At 42.7% G+C, this 23,021-nt stretch overlaps 1 protein-coding gene across 2 annotated transcripts in view; it reads left to right on the top strand.

Moving 5' to 3' along the window:
* Positions 1-23,021, top strand: part of arhgap28 (Rho GTPase activating protein 28) — a 92,942-nt gene that overhangs the window by 47,098 nt on the left and 22,823 nt on the right. For both annotated transcript variants that reach the window (XM_062980497.1, XM_062980498.1), the window contains exons 2-6: positions 10,618-10,820; positions 17,262-17,479; positions 19,531-19,618; positions 20,048-20,205; positions 22,822-22,987. In XM_062980497.1, the coding sequence (XP_062836567.1) occupies positions 10,618-10,820; positions 17,262-17,479; positions 19,531-19,618; positions 20,048-20,205; positions 22,822-22,987 (833 nt within the window). The remainder of the gene's footprint in view (positions 1-10,617; positions 10,821-17,261; positions 17,480-19,530; positions 19,619-20,047; positions 20,206-22,821; positions 22,988-23,021) is intronic.

Raw genomic sequence — 23,021 nt, forward strand, 5'->3', positions numbered from 1 at the left:
ATATACCAACCCTCTTTGTTAATGCTAAAACATGTAATGGCTGATCTACTTTTGTGCTTTCAGGGAAATAGAAGATATGTGAGTGGACCAGCACAGAGTGTGATGGAAAAGCAGCCCCAGATATTGTTTATGACTTAGAATAGCTGAGATTCTGTAGAAGATGGAAATAATTAATAATTCAAGAACTTTATATAGACTCTTGCATTGTCAGAGAATTTGACTTAAAAACTAAAATGAGCTATGTGGACACATAAAAACAGATAAGTTTGACAATACCAGATGATATTTTATTCTTTTCACAAGTCTGTCTACTCATTGTCTCCAAATTGGCAGACCATATCTTTGAGGAATGCATTTCATTCTTTATTGAGGCCTATCTGAACTGACTAGTTAATCACTGGAAATGGCCATCTGTCAGTGGTACTTTGATTGTGTTTTTCCTGCATGGCAGAGGGTTGGACTAGATGGCCCATATGGTCTCTTTCAACTCTATTATTCTATGATTCTAGGTTTACACACACACACTTGTCCCCAACCCAAGATAGTGCTGGGTCAGATTTAAGCCTTGATGCACTGTCACCTTACCATCCACCTTGCTGTTGCCACTTCGAGAAGGCTACAGAGTCATTACCCACTTCCAGTTGTTAACCCGGTGTACCCAGTAATAACCACTGGAAGTGGCAAAGTGTCATGGAGACAATCAGAATTAAATGCACAGTGAATGCAGGTTATAAAGCCTGTGTAGCCAAGCCCTTAGAAACAAGCAGTTAATGTTCACCTGAACGAAACAATTTCTGATTTCAAAGGTTTTTTGTGAGTTATTGTATTTGCCTCTGAATTGTTTCTTCCTTGTCTGTAATAAGTGCTTATACAAAGTGTCCAAAAATCTCCATAAATGATACATTATATTCTATTTTATATTTTTAGTATTTTTATATATTTTATATTTTTACAATGGCAGTGAAGGTGGATGAAGGCTGCAACAGATAAGTGGCGATCAATCATAAGTGGCGATCAATCCGTGCCATTGGATTAGAATCTCTTTCTGTAAAGATTGTATGTTGGTCACTGTGCACTGATTCCCACGCATAAAACAAATCCATGCATAGGTGTCTTCCAAGCAAACCTTTGGAAGACAATCAAACTTAGTCACAAGTGATTGCCTATGATGAATGTGCTTGAGTAATTTGATCACAGAAATAAATGCATTTCTTCAAACAATAAAAGAAACACATTTAGAGTTTTCTATTATTCAGTTACTTTTACTTAATTATTCCACAATGTTTTCATCACTTAGGAAGTTATTTAAGAGCCAAAATGAATTAGAAATAAATCAGCAATATAGATAGTATCTGAGGGTTTCTTTCTTTTTATATTTACCTTTGCTTATTGAATTATTTAAGATTCCCCTACTTCCATGTGTCTTAGGTTTGCAGTAGCAACTGTATCTTGTACATGTTATAAATAATTTGTACAGTCTTGTGTGAGTTGCTGGCAAAAACTTGCCAATAGCCACATTCCTGATTAAGTATAGTGCCCATTCAGGTACGATTTCTATTTTTTCCCTGTGTGTAGCAACACTCTATTATAGAGTGCATATAAATGATTAAAGTAGTCACACAAGTCAGAAGTACTGCTGAGTGTGTACTGAAGATAATAAGACCTTTCACAGACATGTCCAGAAGATCCTGACACAAAGGATCTAATACCACTGTTTCACATATGACCCATTTTTATGCGGCAACTTTGTTGGTCAGTACCCTGTTTCCCCTAAAATAAGACATCCCCAGAAAATAAGACCTAGTAGAGGTTTTGCTGAATTGCTAAATATAAGGCCTCCCCAGAAAGTAAGACCTAGCAAAGTTTTTGTTTGGAAGCATGCCCAACGAACAGAACACCAGAGCATGCAGGATCGGTAAATGTACGTACCATAGAGTGGTGTACATGGAAATAATGGTAGTAACAAGAAATTCTTGATAGGATTCACAATTGGTCTGGTTATGCTGGTTTGTGATGAGAACTACTGTACAGTATATAATAAATGTTCATTTTTTTGTTCAACAATAAATGTGAATTCTTATTCATGGAAAAATAAGACATCCCCTGAAAATAAGACCTAGAGCATCTTTGGGAGCAAAAATTAATATAAGACACTGTCTTATTTTCGGGGAAACACGGTATATGCATGAAAACCTTTCTTATATTCCAGTTATTAACTAGAAAATTCAAAGATCTAGTGCAGGCCAAGCATTCCTTGTCCAAAGTGTTTTGGATTTTTTGGGACGTTGGAATATCTATAGTTGCATACATTTGCATATCTTGGGATATCTTGAGGATGAGACCCAAATCTAAACCCGAAATTGATTTGAGCGTCATAAATGCTTATTGATGTAGCCTGAAGGTTAATTTATACACAATATTTTTAATAATTGTGTGGATGAAACAAAGTTTGGGAACAGCAAACCATCCAAAAAAGATATCACTCTTTTTGCCATTCATGTGAACAATTTTGAAGTATTTCAGATTTTGAAATTCCAGATAAGAGATTCTCAACTGGCACAAATTCAGCTGTTATCCAGTCCATTTCTGAGTTATATATTTTTACTACTGTTGCTAATTTTAATATTTGTCACTTTTTACTGATTGGGTTTTTTTTAGATGCCAGTAAGAGAATGAGAGAAAGAGAGTATACATATGCATGTTATGCGAATAGTCATATACAGGTTTCTAGATTCAGTTCTTGGCATTTAGGTTAGTTAAAAGTTTTTTTGGGGGGGGGGAACTGTTGCAGCAGATTTCATGTCAATTAGAGTAAATAAATAATACTGGCTTAAATGGACCATTCTGTAGTATCATCATGTGCTAAATAGGGACTGCAATGGGACTTTTATGGGTGGCCATGGGAAGCCTATTGATGGCTTGAAAATGCAGTCCTACCTCCTAGGAGCAAATAGCTTCTGTACAAAATAATTCTGTTTTACCAGAGTTTACCATTTATGTAAGTATATGCAGTTGACACTAGAATGTTCACTCATCTCTCCTTTTAGATGAGAATTAAATGTGTCTGCTAAGCACAGTGTAGTTTTGTTGCTGCTCTTCTGTTTTAAGGACTCTTCACATTATTTAATTGAATGGAAAGCACAGACGTTCTGTTATCATTATTCAGGCAATGATTAAGTGTCACCAAACTTGTTCAGTATGATTTATTTGACACAGAAGGACCTTTAATGGCAACTGTTTATTAGACAGATAAGGACTGTACAGTGGGTCTTGGTATGCACAGGGGATTGTGGGTGTGCACACACATACAAGCACACACATACAGATACCAAAACCCATGGCTGCTCGGTCCTGTTATACGTATACAATGGCATAGTAAAATGGTGTCCCTTATATAAAATGGCAAAATTTTCCCTTTTAGCTGTTTCCCTTTTAGCTGTTAAAAATGTTTTCAAACCATGGGCTGTTGACTCTGTTGATGTGGAATCTGTGGATATGAAGGGCTGACTGTTTCCTAATGTGACTTTTAGAAATTAATTCTGCTTTTCTTCAGAGATATGATAAAAAGTACATGGTTCAGCAACAGAAATAACAAATACCTAAAGGAAAACATCAATCTCCTGTTGAGTCCCCCACTGGGGTGAGAAAAGGGGTATACAAATGAAGTAAATAAAGCATGCTGTTTGAAGCTCATGAATACCTCAATCATAGGCAACATGATTTTCCAGAGTATTGCTATTTTGCAGGGTTTTTTTGTAGGATTTAAATCAAACTTATATCAGGACCAATTGAAGGCAGTTTCATGCCCTGGACATACAGTAAACACATAGCAAATGGCAGTTGAATCGAGTTGGTGGTTTTATATTGGGTAGAATGTGGCAACTGGTGTTGAATTTTCACTGGGTGGAGTTCTTATTGCCTTCAATTATTCAACCCAGACATCATTTTTTTATTTGTTTTCCTCTTTGGTTTTATTTTACGGAATATTTATGGCTTGGACCAGAAGTTTCATGATGTCTTGATTTAGAATTGAATTTGACTTGTGATCATGTTCACAGCAGTTGTTCAAAAGAAAAGTGGCAGCCAGACATTTGAATTAGTATACTAACAGTAAAGAAAAAGAAAAAAACATGTTGGGTGACTCTGTAATTGTTTTAGAAAAAGGAGAATTTTGGATATGTTTGGCAAAAAGTAATTTATTTGGATACATTTGTTGCTTCTGCTACATAGAGATTTAAAATATGTGAAGTTTGCTAACACAACTTAATTGAGCAGTGCAATTTCTATTTTGAATGCCATCACAAAAGGGAAGTGGTGGCAGGGCTGTTTTCCAGTGGGGCTATATATAGATAGATCATAAAATTTTATGCATACACCTTTCTGTATACTGTAAGGAATGCAGAACCCAAGTACTCATAAAGTGAACATGCTAAAGTTGCCCTGGGCTGCAACTTTAGGAATATTAAGCTATATTTATTGTGTCAGAAGCAAACTGAGGGTACAAGTTGTAATGTATTTGAAAACACAATTAAAAAAAAACTTGGCATTACACTAAATGTCCTTTGACCAGTAGCTAGCTGGCCACTAGAGGTGCCTCTGGTGTTGCTATAAGAAGGTCCTCCATTGTGCATGTGACAGGGCTCAGACTGCATTGTAATAGGTGGTCTAGGGTTGGCTCTTCTCCACATTTGCATGCCATGAACTCCACTTTGTGGTCTTATTTCTTAAGGTTGGCTCTGCATCTCGTGGTGCCAGAGCACAGTCTGTTCAGCACCTTCCAAGTCGCCCAGTCTTCTGTGTGCCCAGGAGGGAGTCTCTCATCCAGCATCAACCAGAAGCAACTTTCAATATTAAACTGAAGTGACTTTCATTGAAAGCAGTAAAATGCATGCATCTTTTTTAGAACACAGGAATGAACATTATGGTCCTTGAAATGTTGCCACACTACAGCTCCTATCAGCCCTAGCCAGCATAACCAGTGATAAGAGTGGATGGGAGTTATCTATTTCTAGAATCTGATCAGTGCCATTAATACGCAGGAGTGGCTGACTTCCTGTTCTACAGTTATTTTGAATAAATTGCAAAGGCTTCTTTTGTCATTTAGATAAGTTCTGCTGATGTTCTTGTAATCACAAAGCTATTGCTTTGCATAGCTGTGATTTTGTCTTTAAACCTGCCATGATGGGTGAAATGTTGCTTGCCACATTAGATATTACAAGCATGATTCAATCTGATTTCTATGTTATTGATTTGATAGTACAAAAAAAAGGAAAGACTGTTGTTGAAATCATAACCCCTTTCTTTTTAATAGGGTGATTTGTGCTGTCACTTGGGGCTAGATGATGTAAGGAAAGACTTCAGGGTGTGAAGCTTGTAGAGAGCAAGGATCACTGCTGATGTTCTTCCCTCTGGGAGGGAGGGAATGCTTGAATTCCTTGACAGTGACTAATAAACAGCAAACCATTTTATTCTTTATACAGATAGCATGCACAAGTGTTGGTCAAAAACAGCATATCTTAGATAACTTGAGGACTGAGAGTGATGTGACACTGCATGGTGGAGCACATTTGTTCATACCCACTGGGACAATTTTTTCTGATTGCCATCTGTAGTTGTACTTGGCCTATTGATTTGTTGGACTAGAATCATATTTTTCCTCACCATTTTCATGCTGCTACAACCACTATCTCCTTAATTTCAGATACAGACAACATGCCCCACAAAAATATGTATAATTCAGAATATCCTATAGCCCTATACATTACATTTATGATTGTCTGATACAGCAAAGGTCAACAGTGGAAGCACTATTGTAGAAGAAGAACAGACTCCTATCACATACACAGAGTGGTGTGCTTTTTCATAAATCTGCTTGATTCTCTTGTAAATTTTTCCTGAGCAACCTTCTCATAGCTATCTTGTTCTGGTGGCATGGTTGCAGTTATTAATGGGCATTGTGCTCCTCCTCAAGTAGGCCGTATAATTACAATTTCCTTCTTTGGCCCAGTTGATCCATTTAAAAATCCATTTTATTGGCCCTTATACCTGAAATTTCTAAGCAGTATATGTGCACCACTACTTAATGTGTAAGATGGGGTACATCTACACTGACCATTTACATCAGTGTGTGATTAGATCAGCCCTGCAGGGTTGATCTGGATAAACTCGGGATAGCTGCTTAGCTATCCCCTGAGTTTGGTATAATTGAGAGAACTGGACCAATTGTATGCTCCCTTGGTTCAAGTGACCTGGGGACATGTTTCTTCCTGTCTATATAGCTGCTGGCTACAGCAGAGATAGGGACACCTACTGTACCCTCAAGGGCCCAGCCTTCTGGTGGGTGCTGTGACTCGTGAAGGAGGCTGAAAGGGGAAATCCCCCTCTCCTTTTCCCAGGCTCCTTCACAAGACATGGAACACAGCAGGTATTTGTGTCACTGTTGTAGCCAGAAGCAGTTAGGGTCCCTTCCCAGCAGTACTGAACTGTGACTTCTCAGGGAGTCTCCTTGAGGTCACTATGCCGGCTTGGTGTAGAAGAGGCCATAGTCAGTCCTGTAAACATATGAAAATGCCCAGACAAATGCACTGGAGAAAAAAGCTATCAGAAAAGCCATGGTCAACCCAATTTCACCCAGCAGACAATACACATAAAAAAAATGTAAAGTAAAATCTAGGGTAGTTTTTTAAAGCTCCGATTAAAACTATCGTTTGGTTTGATCCTGAGTTTTAATCCTCAGGAAATGACTTGATTTAATCTTGTGTTGATTGACCCTAGTTAATGCCACCAGCCATTTGCTTACCCCACTTTTGACCTTTGAGTTGTACCTATCCTGGGGTGTTTTTATAAAGGAGGTTGTATGTATGCTGCCACACCTCCCTGAGCTGTTTCTCTTAACTTATCTAATCAGTCTATATTTGTGACTGCCTGTTTTTTTCTGTCCACTGACCTCACATCCCTCCAGATTCATTGCATCTATTGCATCTGATAGAGGTTTTCCTTCCACTATGCCTCTAAACTCCATTTTTGTCTACCTCCATTAGCTTGCAGTTCCATGGCTTTTGTTTAGATTGGCAAGATTACAACAATCCCTACGTATTTCCAGATTCACTTTCTATGGGCCCTTGAACTCCATTATGACCAAGTGACATGTGGCCTTCTCTGTTAGGAGTTGTATTGTTACAAGGGTTTCCATCTCAACCCATTTTTCATTAAACAAATGTCATTTTTGATGTTGGATTCAAATTTCTTGCCTTGAGTTTATATCATAAGGCACAGATGCTGACACTTATAAAACAGCAGGCAAATATAATTTGATTCAAATATTTGTTCTTGGGAAATGATGGGATCAACACACTTGACATCTCTTTTTGATTGAGCAGTTTAGATTCCATCCATCAAAGGAAAAAGGTGATTGTGCTCCCTTCAATTTTAGCAGCCCATACTAGAAAATGTAAAGAAAAGTTTAAAAACAGTTTAGTGAGTCATGAATGTATAAAATATTAGGGTTGTGCATTTGGGGTAAACCTTGACCCATTTCATGTCCCCACTTTTGGAAGTCTCCCGAAATTGAAAGGGCAAAACTCTGTTTTCAATCTGGGGAGCCGAAAAATTCGTTTTCTATTGGCCCATTATGGAAGGGGGCTTCCCAGGCTCCCCTTCCCCGCATGCTTTAAGGAGGCTTCTTCTTACCAGCTGTTTCTTTCTACTGTAGAGGAGGTGCTCGGCTGCAGGCACTGGCAGGTGCACAAACTTTCTGGGAAAGAGAGTGCATGTGTGGCGTGTTGGCCCAGAAAATGTGCATGCCTGCCAGTGCCTGCAGCCGAGCACCTCCTCTAGAGTAAGAAATTCCTTCTCTAGAATGGCAGGTGCCCTGTGCTTTCTCTCCTGGGCTACACCACACCAGCCAACTACGTACTCTTTCTATTCCAAGGCATTTTAAGGAGGCTTCCCACTTCCAGATAAGGAAGAGCGATGACCCCCTGAAAGAGGAGAGTAGTTTTCAGGGAATAAGGGTTTACTCTTTGTTTGTTGGGGGATTAATATAAAAGATTAAGCTGTGATGCCAAAAAGTAGGCTTGCAACTGAGATTGGCTCCCACTTGCTTTCGTGGTGAGCTGATTTTCATACCAGGAGTGGGGTTCCCATTACGTGCTCCTGAAGTATCAAAGAAAACAAAGAAAAGGGGAGAAACAGATTCTGCACACAACTCTATAAAATATATGCACTGTACTTTTTGTGTAGCTAAATATAGTCAACAGTATTAAAAGTTAAAGTTTTTGTGGGAGGGGGCCAGAGATACTCATGATTCCCCACTGTCACTGGGTCCTGTGCCTATAATCTTTACAGTGTAGAGGGACAACAGTGTGTCTCTGTGTGTACGTGTGTTTGTGTATTTTAAGGCTCTTTTTAAAGAATTGTGTTTTTGACAGATGTTCAAATAATAGCACCAGAACCCACAGTTTAGAGAACTTGAGAGAGTTGCTCCCCCTGAGCTGAAGCCTGTTGTTTTGTCTTTGTCTTTCTAGTAACCAGACTAGATGGAATTCTCTCAGTTTAGCTTTGATCATTTAGATGTCCTTGCATTATCTTGCTTCTGCTTTGTCCTTCTTAAAACAATAAGCAACCCATAGCATATGAAAAACCAAAGAAGTATTTGCATTAATTGGGAGGGGGAGGGAGAGTTGAAATAGCAGAGCCAGTCATTTTTAGCAAGAAATATATTACTTCATAGAATAATATAATAATAAAAGAGAATAATACCTTAATAAAAACTCTCCTCTGTTTCAAAATGCTATATTTTAATTTGTTTTAAATTATTTCCATATCAATTGATTTTTGGCAAAGGAATTTACTGTGTGATAAATCCGCAAATCACAGAACTACTTGAAAAATTTCTTTTACATTTTCTTTTATTCCCACAAGTCATGTACAAAGCTGAGTTATTTATTTCATTTCCTCTAGTGAATCCTTTACTTACCTTAGAGTCTCCTATAGGAAAATCCTAATGGCCAATGTTATTTCAAAATCTGGCAGGTTTATAGCAATAACTTTTCCAGTTGATCTCCAAGTTCTAAGTATTGATTGGCCCCCTTCTATTATATCTGTGCTTCTTATCACTTAACCCTATCCTTTTTGACATGATAACTACTATAAGCCCTGGTGGCGAAGTGCGTTAAAGCACTGAGCTGGAGACCGAAAGGTCCCAGGTTCAAACCGCTGTTAGCTCCAGCTCCTGCCAACCTAGCAGTTCAAAAACATACCAATGTGAGTAGATCAATACCGCTCCAGAGGGAAGGTAACGGCGCTCCATGCAGTCAAGCCGGCCACATGACCTTGGAGGTGTCTACGGACAACGTCGACTCTTCGGCTTAGAAATGGAGATGAGCACCAACCCCCAGAGTCAGACATGACTGGACTTAACATCAGGGGAAACCTTTACCTTTACCTTTACCTATGCTACTACCATCAGTAGACTTCAGGGAAAGCAAAGGAAGGAGCTTTGTTTCTTTATAGCTTGAATGCTCAGAGAGGATAGATGAACAGGCCTTCATCACATGTAAAGCTTTAAAATCCTAAGCTGTAGTTCGATTATTCTAAATTTGATGTTAACTGTCATCAAGTTAACTTCAACTTCAGGTGACCCCATGAAGGACGAGCCTCCAAGTCACCCTATCATCTAGAACTCTGTTTATGTCATGCAGAGTCAGTGCCTTCCTTGATTAAGCTCATCCCCCTCTAACGTGGTTTTCCTCTTTTTCTACGGCGTTCTACTCTCCAAAGTGTTATTGTCAACAGTTACATCCCTGGGGGACTTTATTATAATTAACTATTTTGGAAAGAGAACGTTCAAATATTTCACATAGGAAATATATTGCTATAGTGTCAGGGCCTGCGTGATTAGAGATTATGAGAATATGGAAAATATTGAAAGATCTTTCATGTTACTGCTGGTCGGTTTGGAATGGGGAGTTGCTCATGCGGAAAAACTGACTTGTAGCATCCAAATGACTAGAGGAGAACTCAGAAAAGACACGTTTGTTACAATCTTCTTTTATTACACCAGTAACTAAGAATGGCCATGTTGTCTCATCAACAAACAGTTTTCATTCCAACTTTTTAATACAAGTTAAAGCAATTGAAGTGATACGGTCTAGGAATTCTTTTTTAAAAACAAACTCAAAAAAGCAGTGTTTGTGTAGCTTTCTTGAAAGCAGTGCTGTTTTTTCCATTTCTCATTTTTTTTCTTCTCCCAGTGTTCTAGTTGCATTAATTTTCTGCTACTGTAATTGTTAAATTTGTGTTAAAAATGTGTGTGTGTGTGGGGGGGGGGTGATATTTGCTATCCAAGCCTGAGCTCTTCATGTGTGTGATTAGTATTCAAGGCTCAACATTAGCATTTCAGATCTCCTGTGCTTTAATTGGTCAACCACTTTGAGTTCTGTTTTATGAGGAAAGCAGGATATAAATAAATAATATAATGATGATGGCAACAACAATGGCGACTGTGATCATAAAAATATCAATTCTCTTCTAGGAAAGCCTTGCCTAATTTAAATTGGAAATGCTGACGATCATGACCAAATGTTTAGTCTTTGTTCAAAACTTTTTTCCTTGCAGAAAATCCCTTCCTCGGTGCCAAAGAATTAGCAGGATGCTCTCCAGTGAATCCTTGCGTCCTCCTGTGTACAGTCGCTCTAATTCCCAAGCTTCTGTTGACAGCACTTCCATGGAAGATTTCTGGTGTGAAGTAGAAAATATCAAAGAAAGCACTGAAGATAGGCCAGATGAACAAAACCTGTTAGAAGTCAAGCCTCGTGATGGTGAGCATACTTGAAGTTTTGGGGTACTTCTGAACTCAGCATTGAGCCTGAAGGCCCAGGTTTCTGCAGAGACCAGGAGTGCCTTTACTCGTTTAAAATTCTGAGCCAACTGCATCTATTCCTTGAAATCTGGCCATGGTGGTACATGCCTCAGTTACATCCCATTAGGATTACTATAACACACTCTATGTGGGACTGCCCTTGAAGAGTGATCACAGACTTTCCCTCTAAAATCAGTAAGAATGACAGCATCATTCTAAATATATTTAGTCAGAAGCATTCAAGAATTTAGTAGGTCTTACTTCTTACCCCGTGATATGAACTAATTTTGCTCACCATCTCTTAAATGTGTTCCAAATACAGAGCCTTTATTTATTTGCATGGGAGAAAATATGGGTATGTGAGAGATCAAAGGAGAGGTCTGGAGGTTAACTATCAGCATGGGAGCACAATAATGTATTACTCCTCATGGTGTCTGTGGAATGCACACATATTGGTAATTCCCTGCACCTGTGCAGCTTATCCAGAACTTCAAACAGCTGAGTCTAGTTTGGCTACAGCCCCACCCACCTTCCCCTGAAGGTATATAGCCTCAGGTGGGGATGTAGCCCACGTTCCTTTTTTTGCCGCCGCAGCAGCGTTGAGGAACTCTCTCAATAGTTTAGTTTGGCTTTCTGACATTGGCAGTGTGGCTCAGGCCCAGCTAACCGGCATGGCCACCCTTCGATTCAAGAAATGCTCAGGCTGCGGGGGTAACCTTCCGGAGTCTGATGGCCACGACAGGTGCCTCCTCTGTCTGGGGGAGGCACACTCTGTGAAAACCTGCGGGGTCTGCCGGGCATTTACGCCCCAGGCCCGGAAGAACAGGGAAGCGCGGCTGAAGGCGCTGCTGTATGAGCGCGCGCTCTTCCCTGTGCAGCCAGAGAAGCAGCAGCTTCCCTCAGGCCCTCCAGCCCTCTCCCGGCCGGACCAACCTTCACTTACCTCTTCGTGGCCGGCAGGCTCCAGGCGGCCACGCTCCCCGTCCTTGCAGCGAGAGCGGTCCCCCCGGGCCTCAGGAGAGGAGCGTGGCCGCAAGAAGAAAAGGAGACGCAGGGACGCTGAGGCCTCAGCGTCTGCGGCCATGCGGCCGATTCCGGAAGGAGGAGCATCCGGGTCCTCGCGAGCATCCGGGTCCTCGCAAGGTGAGCGGCAGCTATCCCCCTTCCGGCATGGCCCTGGTGCGGCCTTTTCGCCGCGTAGGCCATTTCGCTCGCCCTCCCTGTTTAGGTCTAGAAGCCCGTCCCAGGCAGGCCTCCTAGACTTTGCATCCTCCCCAAGGCGAGTGGCTGGATCCAGCAGCCTAATCACATGGCAGGGAGACTCTGTCAGTCGGGACCATCCGTACCGGGAGGACTTTGTACATCATTCACCAGGGGGCCGAGCCTATGTGTTTGGCCCTATCCTTGTGCCAGAAAATCAGAGGGCCCAGCCACCGGTCCCCTCTCTGCAGGATGGGCCGCAGCCTTTGCAACTCCCCTGTACTGGGGTGGGGGTAGACGCTCCAGACCTGGACGGCATGTCTCTCTCTGGTTCTCGCACTCCTTACTCTTTGGTAGAGCACGATCAGGAGGCTCAAGGGGAAACACCTATGGCTGCAGATGCTGCCTCTCTTCCAGCCTTGTTGTCACGACTTACTAAGGCTCTCAAGGTCCCAGTAGCACCTCCTCAAAAACCAGTGGAGGACTTCTTGTTTCCTTCTGACCAGCAACAGCAGGCCCCACTCCCGGCCACGGTTTTACCAGCCATTCCCTACATTCTACAACTCACTAAAACCCCTGATGTGGCACCTCCCACTGTAGCTCCAGTCTCCAGAAGGAACGAGCTTCTGTATAAGATTGACCTGGCGACAGCTCCCTGGGTTGCCAAGCCGCCACAACCCAACACCATTGTGGCGGATATGACTCGTGGAAGGGGGTCAAGGTCCCAAACTTCACCTTCTGATAAAGAAGGAAAGAAGTTGGAGGGCCTGGGCAGAAAAGTACACGCCGGCGCGGCCTTCGTTACACGCCTTGCGCATTATGGCGCCTACATGGTGGCGTACCAAGAATACCTTTGGAAGCGTATGGCCGCCTATGTAGATTCTCTTCCTCAGGAACATCAAGCCTATGCCTCTGCAGTGCACCAGGAAGCCCTCCTGCTCTCTAGGGCACAGAAGGACATGGCGAAGCATACGGCAGACACCGCTGGCCGTATGTTTGCTACTTCCATTGCGATTCGTCGTCACGCTTGGCTGCGCGCATCGACGTTATCGGAAGAGGGGAAAGCTCTCGCCGAGAACCTTCCCGTACACGACACCGGCCTCTTCAATCCGGATACAGATGAGAAGCTAAAGCACAAGCAGGAGGTCAGGCAAGCGGCCAACAAGTATGGTTATACCACGCAAAGGTACCCCAGTCGCGGTAGATGGGCGCCCTCGAATACCTATGGTCGTAGGCCCTACAGTTCGGGCACTAGGCCTTTCCCGCAGCAGTCATCATCTCAAGCAACCCGCCAGCCTCCGTCGTCCCGCCCACGACAGCAGGGTAGGGGCCGCTTTCAATCCCAGTCCAGACGGCGCGTTTAGCGCCACCCATTCGCCCCTTGGGGCGCCCAGGGCACGTGTGGTGATGGGTTTCTCCCCGCACAATGGTGATTTTCCTTTTTCCCTTGCTGACCTTACGGCGCTAGAGGAGCGTCAGGCCCTACCAGGGGTACATTTTACGTTTGGGTCACGCCTGCAGCAGTTTTTCGCGGCGTGGACCGCCATTACCACGGATAGGTGGGTCTTGGATGTAGTCCAGAATGGCTACTCAATTGATTTCCACGTTAGGGCCACCCAGCCTTCAGAAGTTTTATGGCAAGAGGTGCGCACTTTGTTAGATAAAGGGGCCGTAGTCCCCTTGCCCCCTAGTTCTTTTTCAAGGGCGTTCTTTTCTAAGTACTTTTTAGTTTCAAAGAAGGGCGGAGGTCAGCGCCCTATTTTGGATTTAAGAGCCCTCAACACTTATATCTGGGCACCCACCTTTCGGATGGTCACGCTTGCAACCATTCTCCCTCTCCTCCCGGAGGGGGCGTGGTTCGCGACGATTGACCTCCGGGACGCTTATTTTCACATCGCGATAGCTTCGCGACATCATCGTTTTTTATCCTTTATGATTGGCAATAAAGCATTTTCTTTTTGCGTCCTCCCCTTTGGGATCTCCACGGCCCCCCGGGTATTTACAAAAGTGATGGCGGCGGTGGCAGCACACCTGAGGACCCAGGCGGTCATGGTGTTCCCGTACATCGACGACTGGCTGCTGGTCGCAGGGTCCCGCCACCGCCTCCTACGCGATATTAGTTTCACTCTTTCACTCCTCCAGAGCCTGGGGCTGGTTGTGAATCACACAAAATCCAACCTCCAGCCGTCGCAGAAAACCAAGTTCATCGGGGCTCTCCTCGACTCGACCTCCCGGAGGGCATACTTACCAGAGGAGCGCTTTCTCGCGCTTCGTTCATCACTGTTGCGGATAAGGCACCAGCCCTTGGTGCGGGCGGACCACATCCAGTCCGCGCTCGGCTATATGGCATCAACAACGGCGGTCACCCCGTTGGCACGCCTTCGGATGCGGCCCCTCCAGTCGTGGTTCCTTCGAAGCTTCAAGCCACTGCGAGACGAACCCTCCACTCTGCTCGCTCCGCCTCCGCACGTCCGCCACTCCCTGCTCTGGTGGCTGTCCAGGACAAACGTCTGCAAGGGCATGCCCTTCCGTGTTCGGGACCCATCCCGTACCATCACGACAGACGCCTCCCCCCTCGGGTGGGGCGCCCATACCGGATGCCTCGCCGTGCGTGGCCAGTGGACACCAGCCGAGTGCACACGACACATCAATCTCCTAGAACTCCTTGCTCTATACAAGGCCCTACAGGCCTTTCAGGATGTCCTGCGGGGGCATGCAGTACAAGTTTGTACAGACAACACCACGGTGGTCTGGTATATAAACAAACAGGGGGGCACGAGGTCCCGTGCCCTACTGGCCCTCACCGTGACAATCTGGGATTGGTGCGTGGGGAACGCCATCCTGCTGTCGGCAGTACACCTGCCAGGGCACTCCAACACCTTGGCCGACCACCTCAACAGGACCCCGTCCAGCGACCACGAATGGTCCCTACACCGCGACGAGGTAGCGGCGGTGTTTCGCCGCTGGGGCCGCCCAACCATAGACTTGTTCGCATCCCAGCACAATGCCAAGTGCGACCTGTTCTGCGCCTGGGGGGCGAAGCTGGAGGGCACACGGTGCCTCGGGGACACGTTTCTTTTCCGTTGGACAGGCCCTCTCCTATACGTGTTTCCGCCCACTCCGCTCCTGTCCAGGGTTGTTTCCAAGCTGTATCATGACAGGGCGGATGCCATCGTGATAGCACCCTGGTGGCCTCGCCAGCCCTGGTTTCCCCTCTTGGCAGCCATGACAGACGGATGTCATCACGACCTTCCCCGTCGACCAGATCTTCTGACGACCGAAGACGGCACAATTCGTCACCCGGACATCCACTGGCTTCATCTGGTGGCATGGAGAGTACGCCCCAGCCGTTCTCCAAAGCCGTGCTGGACATATTGGCAGCAGCGCACAGACCGTCCACCCAGCGGTCATACGCCTATAAGTGGGGGAAGTTCGCAGAATTCGTAAAACAGCGAGGGGCTGACCCGCTAGCTGCGCCAATACCCCTCTTGTTGGACTTCCTCGCCTCCTTGGCGCAGAGGGGCATGGCGCTCTCTTCTGTCAAATGCTATCTAGCAGCGATCTCTGCCTATCAGAAGCGCCGTGGCCTCACATCTTGCTTCCAGGACCCCATGGTTCAGATTTTCCTGCAGGGCTATAAGAACACCTATCCACCTTCCGCCCTCCCGCCGCCCGCTTGGCAACTACGGCTGGTACTCTCGGCGCTCACAAAGCCCCCGTTCGAGCCTCTCGCCACGATTGACCTTGCCCACCTGTCATGGAAGACAGCCTTCCTAGTGGCTATTACGACGGCGAGACGCGCCAGTGAACTCTGCGCCCTGCGCGTCGACAACCCCTACATGAGGTTCCACAAGGACAAAGTGGTGATGAGAACTGACATTGCCTTCCTCCCCAAGGTCATTACCCTATTCCATTCGGCACAGGACATCGTGCTCCCGGCCTTTTTCCAGGAACCTGCTACTCCATTAGAGCAGGCCCTCCACCTGCTAGATGTCCGCAGGGCATTAGCATTCTACGTTGAGCGAACAAAGGAATTCAGGAAGTCTCCCCGCCTCTTCTTAAAGTATAGGGCGGACGCCAGGGGGACCCCGGTGTCCCCGCAGCGGCTGTCGGCGTGGGTGATCGCCACGATTAAGCTCGCCTATCAGTTGGCAGGGCGAGAGCCGCCTTCGGGGCTCAGGGGCCACTCCACGCGGGCCGTTGCGGCTTCCACAGCCTTTGGCCGCGGTGTATCCTTGGAGGAAGTCTGCAGGGCAGCAACCTGGTCTACACCACTTACCTTCGTGTCACACTACAAGGTGGATCTGCTGTCCAAGCGCCAGGCGTCCTTCGGGAGAGCGGTGCTGTTTTCAGCAGTGGCATGATGCCCTCCGTCCTCGGTAAGTGGCTTGCTAATCTACCAATATGTGTGCATTCCACAGACACCATGAGGAGTAAAGTATGGTTGCTTACCTGTAACCGTGTTTCTCCGAATGGTGATCTGTGGAATCCACACATCCCCACCCATCCTCCCCGCTAACATCATGCCTCTCTCAACTGCCGCTACGGCGGTAGGGAACGTGGGCTACATCCCCACCTGAGGCTATATACCTTCAGGGGAAGGTGGGTGGGGCTGTAGCCAAACTAGACTCAGCTGTTTGAAGTTCCGGATAAGCTGCACAGGTGCAGGGAATTACCAATATGTGTGGATTCCACAGATCACCATTCGGAGAAACACGGTTACAGGTAAGCAACCATACTTTATTGGTCATGTTTATGATGTTTCAAACAGGTTCAAACTATGTATACAGTTTGGCCTTAGGGGCCAAATAAATGAATTAGCCATGTTGCTACGATCAAACTGTATATAAAAATTATGCAAAAAAAAATTCACAGCTGTAGTGAGGGCAATTTCCTTCCCTTTACTTTGTCTTCACTCAGGACAGCACAGAAATAAAGGTCCTGGATGACTCCACTAGAAATCACCTTTCCTGTCACCCCAAAAATTAGCAGGAAAAATGTATAGAACAAAAAAAATCAGATGAAAGCAAAGAACACAGAATAGAAATGAAGCCTGGTAAAGGGCATGGCAAGGCCCAACATGTCAATTTTCTAGTCCAAATAAGAAGATAAATATTCTGAAGAGCAAGATTTGTCAAGTGATGTTACAGTGCCACTTCCATTTTCAGTTTCTTATCAACACAGTTCTATTCTTCCACAGAAGGTGAACTGGAAGCTGAATGGTTGCAAGATGTAGGTTTATCGACATTAATATCAGGATCTGAAGAGGATGATGGAGAGGCATTACTATCAACCCTCACCCGAACGCAAGCTGCTGCAGTACAGAAGATATATAATATTTACACTCAAACAATGAGAAAGAAAAATAAGCACACAGTCAGAGATGTGCGAGATATCTTTGGCATCAATGACACATCAGTAAGTAGAATAATTAGTGTTTTTCAGATCTTTGCACTTTTACTCATAATGCATGTTTGTCTTTTATCACTAAATGCTACTGAATATGATATCATCCTGGGCCAATTCTGAAAGAAGTATTGGGTTAGGGCTAGTACTTGCTTTACTGGTTCCTACTTATAGAATTGATCCCTACAAAGGAAATGCCTTTAAGTTGATATCTGTTCTATTAGGGGCAGGAGTTAGGCTCAGATACGCGTTTTAGACATTGGTTCTGGTGTACTGTGTAATGAATGGGATATTTTTGTTTTGACTGACTTCCTTTCATTTTACAATGTTGTATCAAATCCATGGTTTTCTATCTAACGGATTCCTAACAAATGGATCTATACACAATCCCCTTTTGGGTTTCATTATTTTTGATGGTTTTCAAGACCTTTAGAATGTGTTTGCACTGCTTTTTTATTTCCTCTTTGAATAGCAAGTATTGACTCTTAATATAGAGAAGCAAAGAAGTGAAAAGTCTAGTCTAGTTGTTTATAGCCTCATCATATGGGCAAAATTGTCTGTCGTACAACACTCCTACTTCAGTTGCAGCACAGAGTCCACTGGCTCCCATCCCACAACATTGATCTACTTCCAGCGGGCTCCATGCCATGAGTGAAATGAGAACGTGGTAAGCCACCATGGCAGCAACACGGGAGGCTTCCCATGTAGTGGACGCTAGAATGATGAGGGGTGATGAATTACCCATGCTCCCTACCAAGCCTCACCATAGTCTCCACAATGCTTGACAAATCCCACCCTTAATGTGATGAGGTCCATAGTCTACTCCAAAGACGGGTTTTGCATATTCTAGTAACTAACATGGTGTAGCAATGCCATCCAACAAATACTGAATCGGTGATACACCTTTTATGATTAAATGTGTCTAAGAATATCTTAGAAAGAGATGAAATAACCAAAATATTAAGGACTTGTATTGAATAGAAAAAGCACCATTTGGGCAGTTGGTGTTAAGGGGGAAATTAGTCTGTCACTTTGGAATGTTGCCTACTTTAAAGTCATTGTTTTTCTTTTAAAGTGATGCTTTTCAAAGTTTCCAGGGCCATAGCTGTGTGAGTTACTGAAAATGCCACTTCAAAGCAAGTAACATTAAGGAGACCAGGAAGCCCACAAGATAAACTTGGGCAAGCCATATTTTGCTCAGCCTCAAACAAAGGCAATGACAAACCATCTCTGAATAATTCTTTCTGAGAAGGTCAGGGTTAGCTATAAATTGGAAATGACTTGAAGGCACATAACAATGAAGTATTATAGCCTAAGGAACACTTTAGATATAAATATTTTGTTTTATGTCTTCTTCACTGGCAGGTAATTACTTATTACTTTGGATTTTTTTAGTGATTTATAACAGGCATTTGGATATTTGTGAAAATATATGACTTCATAATGAATACAGTTCAAGTCCCTCATGCGCAGGGGATATGTTCCTGAACTTACTGTGGAAACAGGAAACTATAGATAATAGCAAATTTTAATAGAATGAATGACTTCTGCCAGAAGTTATCATAAAAGTATCCTCTCTAGGAATTTGCTAAGTCCTCCATGGCAACACTGTGGTAATTTCTAGTAAACCCTTAGTGAGGACATATTTTGGTGGATGTGGTTACTCACATCCACCAAACTATAGGCACCAGTCCCACAGGCACATGAGCCATAATGTGTTTCAAAGCCTACACAATTCATTCGCACCCAGTTACACATATGTTGCTGCCACACTTCATCTCTATCTTTGTGCTGGATATCTTTTTCAGCGACTCCACTAGAAATTGCATCCAGTGTAGTATTTAGAACCAGATCTGTGGATTTGAATTTACTATATTATGTTCTATTTTGGGTTTTTTAAATCTTTTCAATTTGATTTTATTCAGAGCATAACATTGCACAGAAGAGACAAAAATTGTTACAGTCTTTCATATCAAAACACAAAGCAAAGTAAAACTCAGAAATTGAATGTTGCAACATTGCATAAAAACTAAGTTATTCTTATGTTTTTTTTTCTTTTCCAGCCTATGTTTGAAGCCATACCAGTATCACCTGTTACAACCAATGGCATTCAACTTCCCGTACAAAAACCAGTTTGGGAAATGCGTAGCTGTGAGTATAGAAATACGTAGCTGGATTCTGTAGACAAATATGCAAGAGACTTTGTCAAAATATCATAATGGGTTCTTGGCCCCACTTTTTTAAACAAGAAAGAAGTATGTGTTCCTTTATATTCTTGTATTTTAAATCCTACATGTAATTATCTAGCATGGAATCTAATGGGACATTTCTGAGCAGATTTATTTAGGATTACATTGTAAGTATAATATATAGGAGACATAACCGTGCTGTGATTTGGCCTGTGCCTTTTCCCCAGCAAATATGGAGAGCTGACTGTATTTCATATTTTACTATTTTTGTCTTTGATTGCATTTTAGACTTTTGCCTTTTGGTGGAAAGGCTGTTACAATTGCTCAATTGCTCATTGAGCGTTTTGTGTGGTAAGAAGGAAATGTTAATATCAAACATCTTTATTTTCAGCAAATAACCATTTAGAATATGAATTTGATAAAGACAACCAGTTGGTGAAAGAAGAGCTGTCCTTTGACGTCTCATTCTCAGAATCAATGACAGTGATTCCAAAGCATAGAGAGTGGCATAAAAACCAAAGGTTAAAAAAGGACGAATCTTCTTTGCCTGTAAGTTTTGTCACTTCAAAATTATGTGCTTGTTTGTTTAATCCCTCAGTTATCTGTTGCTTCTTTCCAACTGAATAATGGTCTTAAAATGAATTTCAGTGCATTTTTGGAGGGTGAAGTAGAGCTTGGAAGATATTTTGTGGCTTCTTGCAAACCGCTCACAATAACTACCCCCCCCCCCCCCCAAATGAAAGGTACTCTGGAATTATTATAATTTGTTTGCTAGACACTTGGGTTTCCCATATGAGTAAGTAAGTAACAGGTTGCATGGCTGAAACAACCATCATTATATAAAGTGTCTTCCACCACAATATTTTCAAAGGGAAAAGACATACGAATGCTGTTTAACAAAACAGGCTGTATCAAACTTTAAACAAGCAAAGTGAAATCTGTTCAGTTTTCTTCGTTGATTCCATTACTTCTTCCCTAAATTGGATCTTATTTTAAAATGCATAATAAAGTCAAAGGATTGTTCACATGCCCATTTTTACATCAACAAAGCTTGGATCAAAATCAAAACATGTAGCAAAGGTTTTACATCTCCCACATTTTCCTCAAAGAGCAAATATTGCTTCAAGAATTCATAGAAAGGTTGTTTATGGAGAGGAAGGGGAGTCCCATAATATTGACAAAGATATCAGTTAAACAAAACCTATAAGAGGCCTAATACCATGACACATCCTCCTCCTACTTTATCTTGTTGTACTGTTGTATTTGTCTCTTAATAGCTTCAAAACAGTTTTATTTATATAGGGAATGCATGTATTCAGTTTACAGAAGGTTTCTTCACCCTTTAACATTTAATGATAAAGTTATTTGTTATAATTCAACAATACAGAAAGGACATGTTAGGATGGCACGTGTTCAGAAATGCTTATTCCTTATGCCTGTACTCAGGCAATTAGACATTCACTCTCCTGGAACTTAAACCCTGCTACTCATTTCATACTGCAGTAGTTCAAGATAGATTATAAACAGGGAGGATCACATTCACTGGAATCCTGTATCAACTTTTACTTAATGTAACTTTACATGTACTTAGCTAAGTAGGAGAGTGGTAAGTGCTGAGAATTGCATATTGAGATATTAGCAAGAGTGCCCAATGCACTTCAGACAATTTTGTTGGCTCTGTTACATAATAATGTAACAATAACCCTGTACTGCATACAGATGTTATGAAATTGGCCAGAATACTTATTTTCATGTACAAAGACATTACTTTCTTACAGGAGTTCAATCATTATCTGAAGACATTTTACACCTTTATGACTGTATATATCTATGCAACTAAAATATTGTCCATTTTAAGCTCAAAGGAAGGCAACAGATTATTTGAACCTTCTACAGGGAGTCCAACAAGTATCTTTATGATTTCCATTTATTTCCAATTGAAAAGATATTTTCAAACACCCTGTATACTGCTATGGAAAACATTATTTCCCCTAGCCTCCCAGAAATAATTATATTTCCACAAGTAAGACTGTGTGATAATCATGATTTCCTCATGTGTTAATGTATAGGAAGGTACTTATTTGGTCTAAATTTGACCTGACCTATCACGGCTCTTCTTAAGTTTGGTTTTATAACCTTCTTCAGTGCACACTTTTAAACTCGTGTTTGATGCAGGAATGAAAAGGTGGATTCTATGTCATTTCTAAAGCCCTTCCCAATTACAAAATGGGAAATGTGGGATGTATTTGCCTGTGTTTTTACTCAGATTTTTTTTAAAGGAAAGGAATAGAATATAAAGGATTGTTTGTACTAGTTGCAGTCTGATGTAGTTGAGAAACAGATGTGCACTGCTGCACCTACTACATATTTTTTCAAGGTCATGGCAAAAACTTTGGCAGTAATTGAGCTCTTAGTGGGCATAAAGGAGACCTCCAGAATAGACTGCCCCACTTCTGGCAGCCCCAGTGCTGACAAAGCTACTTTATGCTAGTTAGGAATAACCCTTGCCATAAAACAATCACTCTGAGATTCCCACCCAAAAGAGTTGAAATTGCTTAATAAGCTTAATAAAGCTAAAGGTTTTCCCCTAACATTAAATCTAGTCCTGTCCAACTCTGAGGGTTGGTTCTCATCTCCATTTCTAAGCCGAAGAGCTGGCATTGTCCATAGACACCTCCAAGGTCATGTGGCTGGCATGACTGCAAGGAGTGCTGTTACCTTCCCACCAGAGCTGTGCCTATTGATCTACTCACATTTGCATGTTTTTGAACTGCTAGGTTGGCAGAAGCTGAGGCTAACAGCGGGAGCCCATCCCACTCCCCAGATTCGAACCCCTGACCTTTCGGTCAGCAAGTTCAACAGTTCAGCAGTTTAACCCGCTGTGCCATTGAGGGCTCAATAAGCTTATTAGCAGTATTCAAAAGTAAGGGTCTTAGGACTACAAACTTAGAATCTGCAAACCTTTCCCTGCATTCCTTTAATTCAAAACTGATTTTTTTTTATTCTGAGAGGCTTTTAGAATTGAAAGCTTTTAAAGAAGGCACTTTTAAGAGAGGCCTATAATGTACTATTTATTAACTGCTTTTAAGTATATGTTTCAAATGCATGCAACCACATAGTGAATTTTAAAATCTACATTAAATCAATTTTACAAATATATTATAGAACTTTACAATCAGGAAAAGCCGATTAGGACTGACTGCAATTGGAGATTTGTCTCCTGATGACATGAAGAAAATTTGCTATTTCTCTCTGATTGAGCTGACAGCCTTCTACGATGCTTTAGGAATAGAGCTGAAGAGGAACCGAACAGAAAGGATCAAGGGAAGAGGTAACTGCATTTAATTATAGTATATCAAAATAGA

Source organism: Anolis carolinensis, chromosome 4, assembly GCF_035594765.1.
Source record: "Anolis carolinensis isolate JA03-04 chromosome 4, rAnoCar3.1.pri, whole genome shotgun sequence".
NCBI classification, from domain to species: domain Eukaryota; kingdom Metazoa; phylum Chordata; class Lepidosauria; order Squamata; family Dactyloidae; genus Anolis; species Anolis carolinensis.